Genomic DNA, 11,422 nt, shown 5'->3' on the forward strand with positions numbered 1-11,422 from the left:
CGTTTCTCTCATGGAAGTCTTTAGAAGGAGCAACCCAAGCCCCATCAAATGAACAAGTGACCATACGTTTATTTTTTCTTTTAATATACCATTCACATAAGTTTTTTTCAACAAACATAAGCATTTTAATCTTATTACTTTTTTAAAAAAAAAAAACTCTCTAGCAGAACAAGACTCATCACATAGAATCCTCATATCAAAAGTATATCTCTTACATTTATAGCTTGTAATATCTTTTTCTCCTATTTACTATAACCTTTTACAAACTTGACTGTAGCCCCTTTTGAATCTTAAAGCGCCCCTTTTTTTCCTCAAATAGTAAATGTGACCGGCTGCCAACAGACCCCTGAGTAAACTTGAGTCAGTGTTATTTTATTTATTTATTTATTTATTTACTTATTTATTTATTTTGGTAGAACCAGGGATTGAACTCAAGCCCTTACGCTTGTCAGGCAAGCGCTTATTCTACTGAGCCATCTCCCTGGCCTCCACACTTTTTTTTTTTCAATAGTGTATGGTGGACCCTTGAATGGAGTCCCCACAGACGAAGGATGGGGGATCTCATGGAGAGAGAGCACACACACAGGTGCTCTCAGCAACACGGGGGCATCCAGGAGAAGGGGAAGTGTAGGGTCGCTTAGTTCTGGGTTATGTTTTTCTAAGCCTCTGAGGAGCGCCTGCTGCTGAGGCCCAGTTAGGTCCCTGGAATCGCAGGTTAGGGCTCAATCAAGTTCCACAGTTGTAAGTTCCGGGGAGTAGGTACTTTCATGGTGAAGCACAATGGAATGACCTCCTTTCAGACATTCATTCAGTCATTCAGCAAGCATTCAGAGGTTAATATATTTCAGTCCCCAGCCCCAGGAGGATGCTTAGCTGAATCCAAAACAGAAAATTACTTTCCTGACTAACACAGGCTCCTAGCACAGGCTCGGAGGGTGATCAAGTCGGCCCTCAGCCCTTCCTTCCTACAGGGGATAGAACTAACAAACAGAAACTGACAGGCCAACTGAAGGATGTCCCGGGGGCAATCCTACCTGCTTGAGGCTTGGCTGGCCTTGCCGAGTTCCGTGTCCTCTTAGGCTTTGCTGCCTTCAGGGGTTCCCATTCCTCTGAAAAGAGTCAGAGAGCACTCTGTCTGGTCTGCTTTCCTTTTTTTTTTTTTTTTTTTAATGTATTTGATACAGGGTCCCTACTACACAGCTCGGATTGTAGTGATCCTCCTGTTCTTAGCCTCCCCAGCGCTGGGATTACAGGCGTGCGCCACCATGCCCAGTCTTTGGTCTGCATTCTCAGGGCAAGTCCCTGGAGGCCAGCAGGCCTTCATCAGTGACCTACACGGTCAGCACGTTGTATCCTGGACAAGCCCCCAAGTTATCCTACAGAATTCAGGACCAGATCAAAGGGAAGACACCAGCACCAGAGGAATTCTGGAAGGCAGCTTTATTATGCTCGCAGGCTGGGGAACCCAGAGGTTCAAGTCACCAGCCCCATTTTGAGGTTACCAATCCCTTCTGTAGGTTTTTTAGAAGTACAAAAAAGTAGATAGCGTAACATTCTATAGTTGGTTACACGTGTCTCTGTCATGAACTCTGGGCAGAATTTACTCTTCCGGGAACTAATAAGGTTACTGTCCTATCACATGGGAAGAATCAGTCACGTCTGAGAGTGGGCAGAGGTGTTATCGAGGTGCTAAGTCTCTGGGACTTGTAAGTAAGCAAAACACAACTGCGTGGCTAAGCTGCGCCGGACTCGCAGCTGGCTCTGGGAATTAGGAGAACCAACAGTGCTTCCCAGTGACATCCTTGAACCTTGTTAGATACATAATAGAGTTAGAAATATGGGAGTAGAATTTTCATTGCATTTAAAGTAGCCTCTACAGTAGGTGCCCTGGGCTTAATCCTCAGCCTTGCAAAAATAAAAATAGAGGGTTAGGGTTAGGGGTTAGGGTTAGAGTTAGGGTTAGAGTTAGAAAATAAATAAATAAATAGATAAATAAATAAATAAATAAATAAATAAATAAATAAATTTTAAAAAATAGAGCAGAGAAGAAGATGCTGTTAGATCACACCAAAGACTGTTGCTGTTCCCCAGGGTTTGGGATATAACCCACCACACATTATTATTTGAGTCTTGACTGAAGAACCTGAAATACCCTCTGTGACCACGAGGGGGCGCGGGCCTGGCCCACCTGGTCTCAAAGCAGGGGACCAGTTCCCATCTGCAGGCTGTGGGCAGATGTGTTGGCCAGCTGTCCAGGTGGGGCCTCAGGCCTGCTCACTGCCTGGGGCCAGGTAGAAGTCCAGGTCAGGTGTGGGGCTGGACTGTTCCTGACTCCCTCTTTCTCCCCAGGGTGGAGTATGTCAAGCTGGCCAATGAATGCAAAGACGCTGTCAACTTGGGCCAGGGCTTCCCAAACTTCCCTCCCCCAGATTTCGCCGTGGAAGCCTTTCAGCGGGCTGTCAGTGGGGACTACATGCTCAACCAGTACACCATGGCGTTTGTGAGTCCCTGGCCTTCCCTGGGGAAGCAGGGGCAGGCCCTCCCAGACATAAAGGCCATACGGGGTGAGGGTTCCTGTTCAGGTTGCTGAGCATCCCCTCTGCCCTGGGCTCTGAGGTGGGACAGGGAGCAAAATGAACCCTGGAATGGATGGGAGGGCTGCCCGGAGGAAGCAACCCCTAAAGCAAGCCCTGACACGCAAGCTGCTGGCTGGATAAATGTTGAATTCCAAACTCTGAGTGCATGCGTGGGTGCACTTTGCTGAAGATGGAGCCCAGGGCCATCACACTGACTTACATTCCCAGCCCTTTTTATTTCATATTTTGAGAAAATGTCTCCCTAAGTTGCTCAGGACAGATTCACCCTCAACAATCTTGTCTCAGCCTCCTGGATTGCTGGGATTACAGGCATACAGTATCATACCCAGCTAAAACTCACCTTTTTCTGTAAAGGACACATAGGAAATACGTTCCACCTTTACACTACAACAGTGGCTCTTCATTTTTCCCTACGTTGCTAGGAGGGATTTTTCTCAAATTCTTTTCAGTCTTTTTTTTTTTGCCAGCTCAGCCTGCCCTGAGGGCAGGGCTGGTGTGGCATGTGGTATGGGGATTGGGGATCGAACTGTGGTCCCCTGGGTCTGTGTAAGCTTGCCTAAGCAGGTACTTTAGACTGCTGAGCTGGCTGGCTGGCCCATTCTTTTCAGTCTGATGTTGCATTATGCGAGGTAAGTGGCCTCACAGTGTGTACAGCATATCCAGGGCGCCTGCCCTGTCCGCAAAGCCCCTCCCTGAAGGCTGCAGACTGAGCGGCACTGGCCGCTGAGCCGTGTCTCACTACCGGTCCTACACCGCTGGGCTGCCTCGGGTGTTCACTCCTGCGAACAGTGCCTCAGTGACTGCTCCGTGGCTGTCTTTGGATGTGTATTCATTCACTCGAAGATAGGAGGGGCTCCGTGGTCTGCCTGTCCAGCCAACAGTGGGCACAATCTTTTTTGGAGGGGAGGGAGCTCTCGCTATGGTCACTGTGTGTCCCAGGCTGGCCTTAAGCTCACAGTGACCCTCCTTCCTCAGCCAGCCCTGTGCTGGGATCACACGTGTGCACCACCACACCTGACGTTTCCATTTCAGCTGTCCTCCCTCCTTGCTTCCGCTGAGATCCTGGAATGCGTGTTGTTAGGCGCTTTTTCCTTCTGTGCCTTTTGGTCAGTTTCTCTTTCTTGTCAACAGCAGTGAACTCTTTTTCTTTTTTGGGCGGAACCGGGGCCCTTGCGCTTGCCAGGCAAGCGCTTATTCCACGGAGCCATCTCCCCGGCCCCTCTTTCTTGTCGTTGCCTCTCATTCATGTTTCCCAAGACCGTGTCTGCAGATCTTCTGGGTAGGTGAGCACCCGTTACCTTGCGATTTTAAAACCCACCTCCCCCATCAAGACCCCCACGTAAGCTGCTGTCTCTGCCACCTTCCTGAGTCCCTGTCACCCAATTTCAAATCCGCCTTCCTGGCTTCTCCCCCAGTCTCAAGGAAAAACGAACTGCGTTATTGCTGGTTTCCCCCACACATACTTTATCTTCCTGCGGCTTTGTCCTAAGTTCCTTGGTCGAGCTAGACAGGAATATTACGTCTAGCGCGCTGCCCCTTCACAGCCCTGGGTGAACCCCTAGAATAGACAGGCCGGATCGCAAAGGCAGGAGAGGAACGGACACTGCCGCAGACTCGCCACCGGGAGGCGCGAGAATTGCTGGGGTGCAGCGCAGCCAGCGTAGGCAGCTCAGCTGGGGGTGAGCGCGGCCCCTGAGCCTTCATCCCAACAGGGTCACCCACCACTGACAAAGGTCCTGGCAAGTTTCTTCGGGAAGCTGCTGGGACAGGAGCTGGACCCGCTCACTAACGTGCTGGTGACCGTGGGAGCCTATGGGGCCCTGTTCACAGCCTTCCAGGCCCTGGTGGATGAAGGAGATGAGGTGAAGTGTGAGCCTGGCGGTGGGGCAGGGACGAGGCGGAGCCGACCCCACTGACAGCTGCCATTCTCATACCAGGTCATCATCATTGAACCTTTTTTTGACTGTTACGAGCCCATGACACTGATGGCCGGGGGTCGCCCTGTGTTTGTGTCTCTGAAACAGGTGAGCTGATGAGTCTGCGGGTGACAGAGGGACCTGGAAGGAGCTGGGCTGGAGCTTGCGCAGTGGGACTGGGCAGAGAGGAAGGAGCTTGTGTCTCTGGGCAGGGACAGGCACTCTGGCAAGGAGCTGAGTTACAGGAAGGGTCATTCTGCCAGCCCCTCCCACTGCCTCCTGCAGAGCCCCAGTCAGGACCAGGACCAGATTTCCAGCAGCAGCTGGCAGCTGGACGCCACAGAACTGGCCAGCAAGTTCACAGCTCGCACGAAAGTCCTGGTGCTCAACACACCCAACAACCCCCTCGGGAAGGTACCTGGGGACTGAGCCTCCCAGAGGTCCCAGTGACAGGAGCAGGAACCCCACAAGGTGGTCAGGGTTGGGATGGTGGTGTGGCTGGGGCCTCAATGCTTCCCAGTGACCATGGAACAGTGGCCTCTCCCAGTGCCACCTCATGTGTGAAATGGCACCTGAGGGGACCATGTCACCAGGTCAGGTCAGGGTGCCAAGATCTGGGGGAAGATGCAGGGAAGCCCCTAGTGCCCAGCATGGCTGCCTGCTGCTAGAGCGGGCCCTGAGTCCCAGCTGCAGGCTGGCACCTCCCTGGTCCCACAGGTGTTCTCCAAGGCGGAGCTGGAGCTGGTGGCCAGCCTATGCCAGCAGCACGATGTGCTGTGCATCAGTGACGAGGTCTACCAGTGGCTTGTGTACGACGGCAACCAGCACATCAGCATAGGTGAGCTGAGCTGACCCGCCCCCTCCCTGGACACTGTGACCAGGCACCAAGCCCCAGCTGGTGAGCTAGACCCGGGCTGGGACTCTACAGTCGTGTGACCTTGGGCTGGGACCTTTCTGAGGACGGGGGCCACAGACAGCAGCGTGTTCCTCACCAGGCTGTCCTGAGAACGAAATCAAATTTCTTAGTCAGGCATAGTGGTGTATGCCTGTAATCTCAGCACTTACTTAGGAAGCTGAGGCAGGAGGATCATTATGAGTTTGAGACCAGCCTGGGCTACAAAGAGAGTTCAAGGCTAGGCTCTACTGCAGAGCAAGACCCTGTCTCGGGGAGAGAGAGAGAGAGAGAGAGAGAGAGAGAGAGAGAGAGAGAGAGAGAGAAAGAGAGAGAGAGAGAGTCCTGTCTAGCTGAGTGAGTGGCCACATCCCCAGCGGGGAGAATCTGTGCATACACCTGGGCCCAGGCCACCCACCCTCCCTGCCCACTCCCTGGCTCAGCAGTGGTTCCCTTTGGCCCTGGGCAGCCAGCCTTCCCGGCATGTGGGAACGCACCCTGACCATTGGCAGCGCTGGCAAGACCTTCAGTGTCACCGGCTGGAAGGTGAGCCCAAGCGGGAGTGGGGTGTGGGGTGATGGCAGCCATGGGAGCTGAGAAGTTTGGCTAGGCCCTGAGGGCTTCACCCAGTGCCTGTGTCCCTGGCCCAGGTGGGCTGGGTCCTGGGTCCCGAGAACATCATGAAGCACCTGCGGACTGTGCACCAGAACTCCATCTACCACTGTCCTACACAGGCCCAGGTGAGGGGGCAGGGGCTGGGGAGGAGGCAGAACAAGCAGGAGAAGAGCTCCACGTGGCACAGTGGCGCGGCACCCCTGACTGCCTCGTCCGTCCTCTCTGTCCAGGCCGCGGTAGCCCAGTGCCTCGAGCAGGAGCAGCTCCTCTTTGGCCAACCCAGCAGCTACTTCGTGCAGCTGCCTCAGGCCTTGCAGCGCCGCCGTGACCATATGATCCGCAGCCTGCAGTCCGTAGGCTTCAAGCCTGTGGCTCCCCAGGGAGGCTACTTCCTCACTGTGGACATCTCGGACTTCAGTGAGTGACACTGGCAGTCCCCAGTGACACAGTGAGGGCTGGAGGCTGCCTAGGACTCAGCATGGCCTCTGTCCCCAGAGAGCAAGATGCCGGACCTGCCAGGTGCTGCGCATGAGCCCTACGACAGACGCTTTGCCAAGTGGATGATCAAGAACAAGGTAGGGGGCTGGAGAGATGGCTCAGCGGTCTAAAGCACCTACTTGGAACAAGCTTGGCAAAGCACAGGGACCGCGGTTCGATCCCCAGCACCACATGCCAGCCAGCCCCGCCCCCTGGTGGGCTGAGCTGGCCACACACACACACACACACACACACACACACACACAATAAATGTTAAAATTAAAAAACAAATTAAAAAAAAAAAAGAACAAGGTAGGCTGTGCCTCTGCCGGAGCACCCGGGCACCCACCAGGCCTCTGCCGTGAACCCTGCTATAGCTCTGCTTACTCCCCTGAGTAGGAAGCCTGGCTCTAATTTACATAAAGACCTAGTGGTGAGTGACAAGACCTCCTCCCCCTCTCTGGGCCTCAGTCTTCCCATCTGCGCAGTGGAGAGCTGGACCATTTGCCTGAAGTCCGTCCAGCTCTCCCCTGAGATTCTAAGCCTGACTTCTCTGGCTCTGGCCTGCAGCTTGGCCTGCCCCCTCCTGGCAGCCATGCTTCTCAATAGAAGCAGGGACCTAGCACAATGACATCACTTGGAGGGGATGCACAGGCCCCAGCTTTCCTTGCTGTCCCTCACGGGACACTCTGTGTCCCCTGAGCCACTGTGACTGCTGGACCACAAAGCCACATCATACGGAGACCTGTGCTCCCTCCTCCCCAGGGCCTGGTAGCCATTCCGGTCTCCATCTTCTACAGCAGGCCGCATCAGAAGGACTTCAACCACTATATCCGCTTCTGTTTTGCGAAGGTAGCAGTGAGGCTGGGGGCCCTCCCTGTGTTTCCGCAGCTGGGCAAGGGGTGGAAGGAAGGACACACACATGTCACTGCAGGAAGAAGCCACGCTGCAGGCAATGGATGAGAAGCTGCAGAAGTGGAAGGCTGAGCTCAAGTTCTGAGTTGGCTGCTGGGCAACTTGGGTGCCACATGGGGCCTCTTTGTCCAGGCTCCAGCCATTCCCACGTCACAGAGCTGGGACTGGGGACCTGCTGCTCTGGGATCCAGACTATTCCTAGGGAAGAGCCTGCGTTGGTCTGGGACTTCATCTGTCCCCTCCTACAGTGCCTGCACCTCCTGTCTCCAGTGTGGGTAAGAGAGGCCTGAGGGCCCTCTGCCCCTTCCTGGGTCTGTTGTAGGCCCTTGGCCTCTTCTGGCTTAGCTGGGGAGAGCTGGTACCATAGTGACCCTGAATCTCAGCCCTGTTTCCTACCCTTTCCTAGCCCCAGCTAAAGCTCAGCCATCACCTCTGCCTTTCTACATCTAACATTGATCTCAATTCTGTGTCGAGTCTTTTTTGCCTGTAATAAAAAATAAGTTATTCAAACTCTAGTTGGCAGTGTGTCGTTGCCTCGGACAGTGGGATTGCTGAGTGAGGCTTGGTCAGAATGGAAGGAAGAGTCAGACCCAGCCTCACCCTTTTTGTACAATTTGGGGGTGGTGGGGGGAGCTCCGTGGCTTAAGTACCTGCCTGGCAAGCTCAAGGTCCTGAGTTTGATCCCTGCTACCAAAAACAAATAAATGAATAAATAAGTGTGTGTGTTAAAAGTAAGGCCCTAGGGGCCGGGGAGATGGCTCAGTAGGATAAGCGCTTGACTGGCAAACGCAAGGATCTGAGTTCAATCCCCGGTTCCGCCAAAATAAAATAAAATAAAATAAAAGTAAGGCCCCAAAGGAGGAGATAGATCAGTGGCTTAAGCACCTGCCTGACAAGTGCAAGGTCCTGAGTTTGATCCCCCATAACACCAAAAAAAAAAAAAAAAAAAGCCCCCAAAATAGCTGAGGACTTTGGGCTTGTCTGAAGTCAGAGTCACATGTGTCCTATGGATTCACCTGGCAACCAAAAGAAGTTACGGAATATGCAGGGTGTGGTGGCACATGCCCATAATCCCAGAACTAGGAGGCTGAGGGAGGAGGATCACCCCAAGTTTGAGGCCAGCCTGGGCTACAGTGAGTTCAAGGCCAGCCTGAGTTGCAAAGCAGGACTCTGTCTCAAAAACAAAAAGTTGGATGCATACCAGGGTGCTAGTGTTGCAGGCACCTGAGTCAGATGGAAATATAGGCAGTCAGACAGGGCCAGGCCTTCAAGGAGGCAGTGTGGAAGACAAGGTGACTGCAACTTTGGGAGAGACAGACCCCTGCTGTGGGGCCCACCTCACGACAGAAAAGTAAACAAATGCAGCCACATCCGTCCCTAAAGATAGGCATCCAGGATTGATCTTCTAAATGAGTCCCTGGGGCCAGGGAGATGGCTCAGTGGATTAAGCGCTTCCCTGGCTTCAATCCCTGGTTCCGCAAATAAATAAATAAATGAGTCCCTCACCTTAAGGACTCCTAGAAGTCACTAGCCCAGTGGCCATCCAATATGCACGGCAGTCAGTGGGCAAGACGCAGCTCATTGCCTACCCACGCTGGAGGCAGGTTAGCCCCGCCCCATCCTGCAGTCGGGACTCCACTCCTGAACAGCCCAGCCCCGCTGCGGGCTAAGGCCACGCCCCACGCGCTATAGGGCCTTCGATTGGACGGTGGCGTGGGGGTGTGACCGGAAGAGACGAATCTTGAGTAGTATGGGCGTGGCCGGCGGTGCACTGCGAACATGGCGGAGCGCGGGCGGAAGCGGCCGTGCGGACCGGTGCGTTCCCAGCGGGCCAGGGGCAGCGTCGGGCCGGGGCTGGGGCTGGGGCGTGAGAACGGGCAGCCTGGGGCCCGTGGTGGGGCCATCCCGCGCGCCCCGGCCCTCCGCTCCGAAGTCCGGAAGCCCGAACGTGCCGCAGGCTGGTCCTGTGCGGCTGGGACGCAGTCCCGGTGGTCGTCCGGTCGGGGCTGGATTCAGGAATTGGGACCGGGCTCTTAGCCCTGAGCCCTTCTGTGCCCCAAGTCTTCCGATTCTCAGGGGATTGTGGGCGTATCCTGTCGCCGTTGCCTCAGTTTCCTCTCCCGTTTCACGAGTTCGTCGTGCCAGGCCTGATCCAGGCACCGGGGGCACAGCAGGTCCCGGGCCCCCTGACGCAGCAGCGTGTAGTGGTTTCCCGCCTTCTCCCGACCCGGGTTGGAGGAGGAGCGGGAGCGCTGTGAAACAGCACGTGTGGTCCCCCTTCTGATGGGACCATTCAGCTTCTCACTCAGTCCTGCTCCTCCTCCAGGGTGAACACGGACAAAGGGTTGAGTGGCGAAAATGGAAACAACAGAGTAAGTAAGGGCCGTGGTGGGGACGAGAGCCTGTGTCCCCCCTTCCTTCAGGCCATTTCAGCGGGCCACAGAGCCTGCCTGACTTGCAGCTCTCCAAGGAGGCAGGCTTCGCCGTGCTAGGCTCACCGGGTCCCTTACCCCCTTCCAATCAGGCCGTTTTCTTACCCAGAGAAAGAGGAGAAAAAGAAATGGAAGGACCTCAAGGTGACCAAAAAGCTGGAGCGGCAGCGAGCACAGGAGGAGCAGGCCAAGCGCCAGAAGGAGGAAGAGGAGGCAGCTGCCCAGAGGAAGGACCTAGGTGAGCCTGGGCACTGGGCAAGGGCACTGGCGGCCTGCGGTGGCTGTGCTGTGGCAGAACAGTGTCGGATCTGGAAGAGCCCTTAGTGACCACCTGGCTGAGACATCTGGTCCTGATAGAGAAACAGACCTAAAACGGATAGAGAGAGGCCGACCTCCTTAGGCAGAGTTCAAGCTTATAGATGTTAAACTTTGCGTCTCTTAATTGTATGCTTCTAGGACCTTGTCCTTTTTATTTTTGATACAGGGTCTCCATACAGTTTGGACTCATAGTGATCCTGTCTCAGCCTCCCCAGTGCTGGGATTATAGGCGTGTGCCACCATGCCTGGTTTCAGTGGCAGGCACTGGCATGGTAGCACAGGATGTGGTACTGGGCATTGAACCTGGGTCCTTGTGCTTACCAAGCAGGAGCTTAGACCGTTGAGCTATCTCCCCAGACCTGTTTCTTGTTTTGTTTTGTGTTTTTGAAACAGGGTCTCACTGGCTTAGAACTCATTGTGTAGCCCAGGCCAACCTTGAACTCACAGAGATTTCCTGCCTCAGCCTCCAAAGTGCTAAATCTGTTTGGCAGTTAGAGAAACTAGGGAGTGGGGCAGAGCCAGGATGTAGACATAGGCCAACACTCCTGACTGTTCCCTGGCCTTGCCCAGTTCCTCTGCTCTGCTCATAGGAACCTGGGAGGTCACCTATCCATTTTCCTCCTGGAGGAACTCAAGTCCAGAAGAGGGTTGGATCCATTTTGCTGATCTCAGTTAAGCTAGGTGCGGTGGCTCATACAGCTAATCCCAGTACTCTGGGAAGCTGAGGCAGGAAAATCGCAAGTCAAGTCTAGCCTAGGTAACTTATTAAACTGCTGTCTCAAAAGTAAAAAGGAGGGGCTGGTGAGATGGCTCAGTGGTCTAAAGCACCTACTTAGAACAAGCTTAGCAAAACACTTGGACCATGGTTCAATCCCCCAGCACCACATGCCAGCCAGCCCCGCCCCAGGTGGGCTGAGCTGGCCACACACACACACACAAATAAATAAATAAATAAATAAATTAAAAAAAAAAAAAGTAAAAAGGATTGGGGTTGTAGCTGAGTGAAGATCCTGGGTTTGATCCCTAATTACAGAACACACACACACACACACACACACACACACACACACACAGCCTTGCAGTTGAACAAGTCTCCAAGGCCCCAGAAGAAAGGAGTGGGGCGGGCTTTGGCCTCCTAGGCTGACCAGGTGCCCTGCCCCTGCCCAGGACGGCCCTACACCCTGAGCGTGGCCCTGCCTGGCTCCATCCTGGACAACGCCCAGTCGCCCGAGCTCCGCACTTACCTCGCTGGCCAGATCG

General features: G+C 54.2%; 2 protein-coding genes across 5 annotated transcripts in view; both read left to right on the top strand.

Annotated features, from left to right (window-relative positions):
- The window catches only part of Kyat1 (kynurenine aminotransferase 1), a 48,253-nt gene extending 40,356 nt beyond the window's left edge, over window positions 1-7,897 (top strand). For all 4 annotated transcript variants that reach the window (XM_004640575.2, XM_023700343.1, XM_023700344.1 and 1 more), the window contains 11 exons: window positions 2,350-2,500; window positions 4,310-4,459; window positions 4,535-4,621; window positions 4,799-4,927; window positions 5,231-5,351; window positions 5,875-5,951; window positions 6,056-6,145; window positions 6,251-6,437; window positions 6,516-6,595; window positions 7,263-7,349; window positions 7,432-7,897. In XM_004640575.2, the coding sequence (XP_004640632.1) occupies window positions 2,350-2,500; window positions 4,310-4,459; window positions 4,535-4,621; window positions 4,799-4,927; window positions 5,231-5,351; window positions 5,875-5,951; window positions 6,056-6,145; window positions 6,251-6,437; window positions 6,516-6,595; window positions 7,263-7,349; window positions 7,432-7,497 (1,225 nt within the window). In that variant the 3' untranslated portion in view covers window positions 7,498-7,897. The remainder of the gene's footprint in view (window positions 1-2,349; window positions 2,501-4,309; window positions 4,460-4,534; window positions 4,622-4,798; window positions 4,928-5,230; window positions 5,352-5,874; window positions 5,952-6,055; window positions 6,146-6,250; window positions 6,438-6,515; window positions 6,596-7,262; window positions 7,350-7,431) is intronic.
- A 1,279-nt stretch (window positions 7,898-9,176) lies between these two features.
- The window catches only part of Spout1 (SPOUT domain containing methyltransferase 1), a 6,579-nt gene continuing 4,333 nt past the window's right edge, over window positions 9,177-11,422 (top strand). The window contains exons 1-4 of the mRNA XM_023700255.1: window positions 9,177-9,227; window positions 9,739-9,784; window positions 9,954-10,082; window positions 11,330-11,413. Coding sequence (XP_023556023.1) covers window positions 9,192-9,227; window positions 9,739-9,784; window positions 9,954-10,082; window positions 11,330-11,413 — 295 coding nt within the window. The 5' untranslated portion in view covers window positions 9,177-9,191. The remainder of the gene's footprint in view (window positions 9,228-9,738; window positions 9,785-9,953; window positions 10,083-11,329; window positions 11,414-11,422) is intronic.

The sequence above is a fragment of the Octodon degus genome, unplaced genomic scaffold (genome assembly GCF_000260255.1).
Source record: "Octodon degus isolate 3935 unplaced genomic scaffold, OctDeg1.0 scaffold00123, whole genome shotgun sequence".
Lineage (NCBI taxonomy): Eukaryota > Metazoa > Chordata > Mammalia > Rodentia > Octodontidae > Octodon > Octodon degus.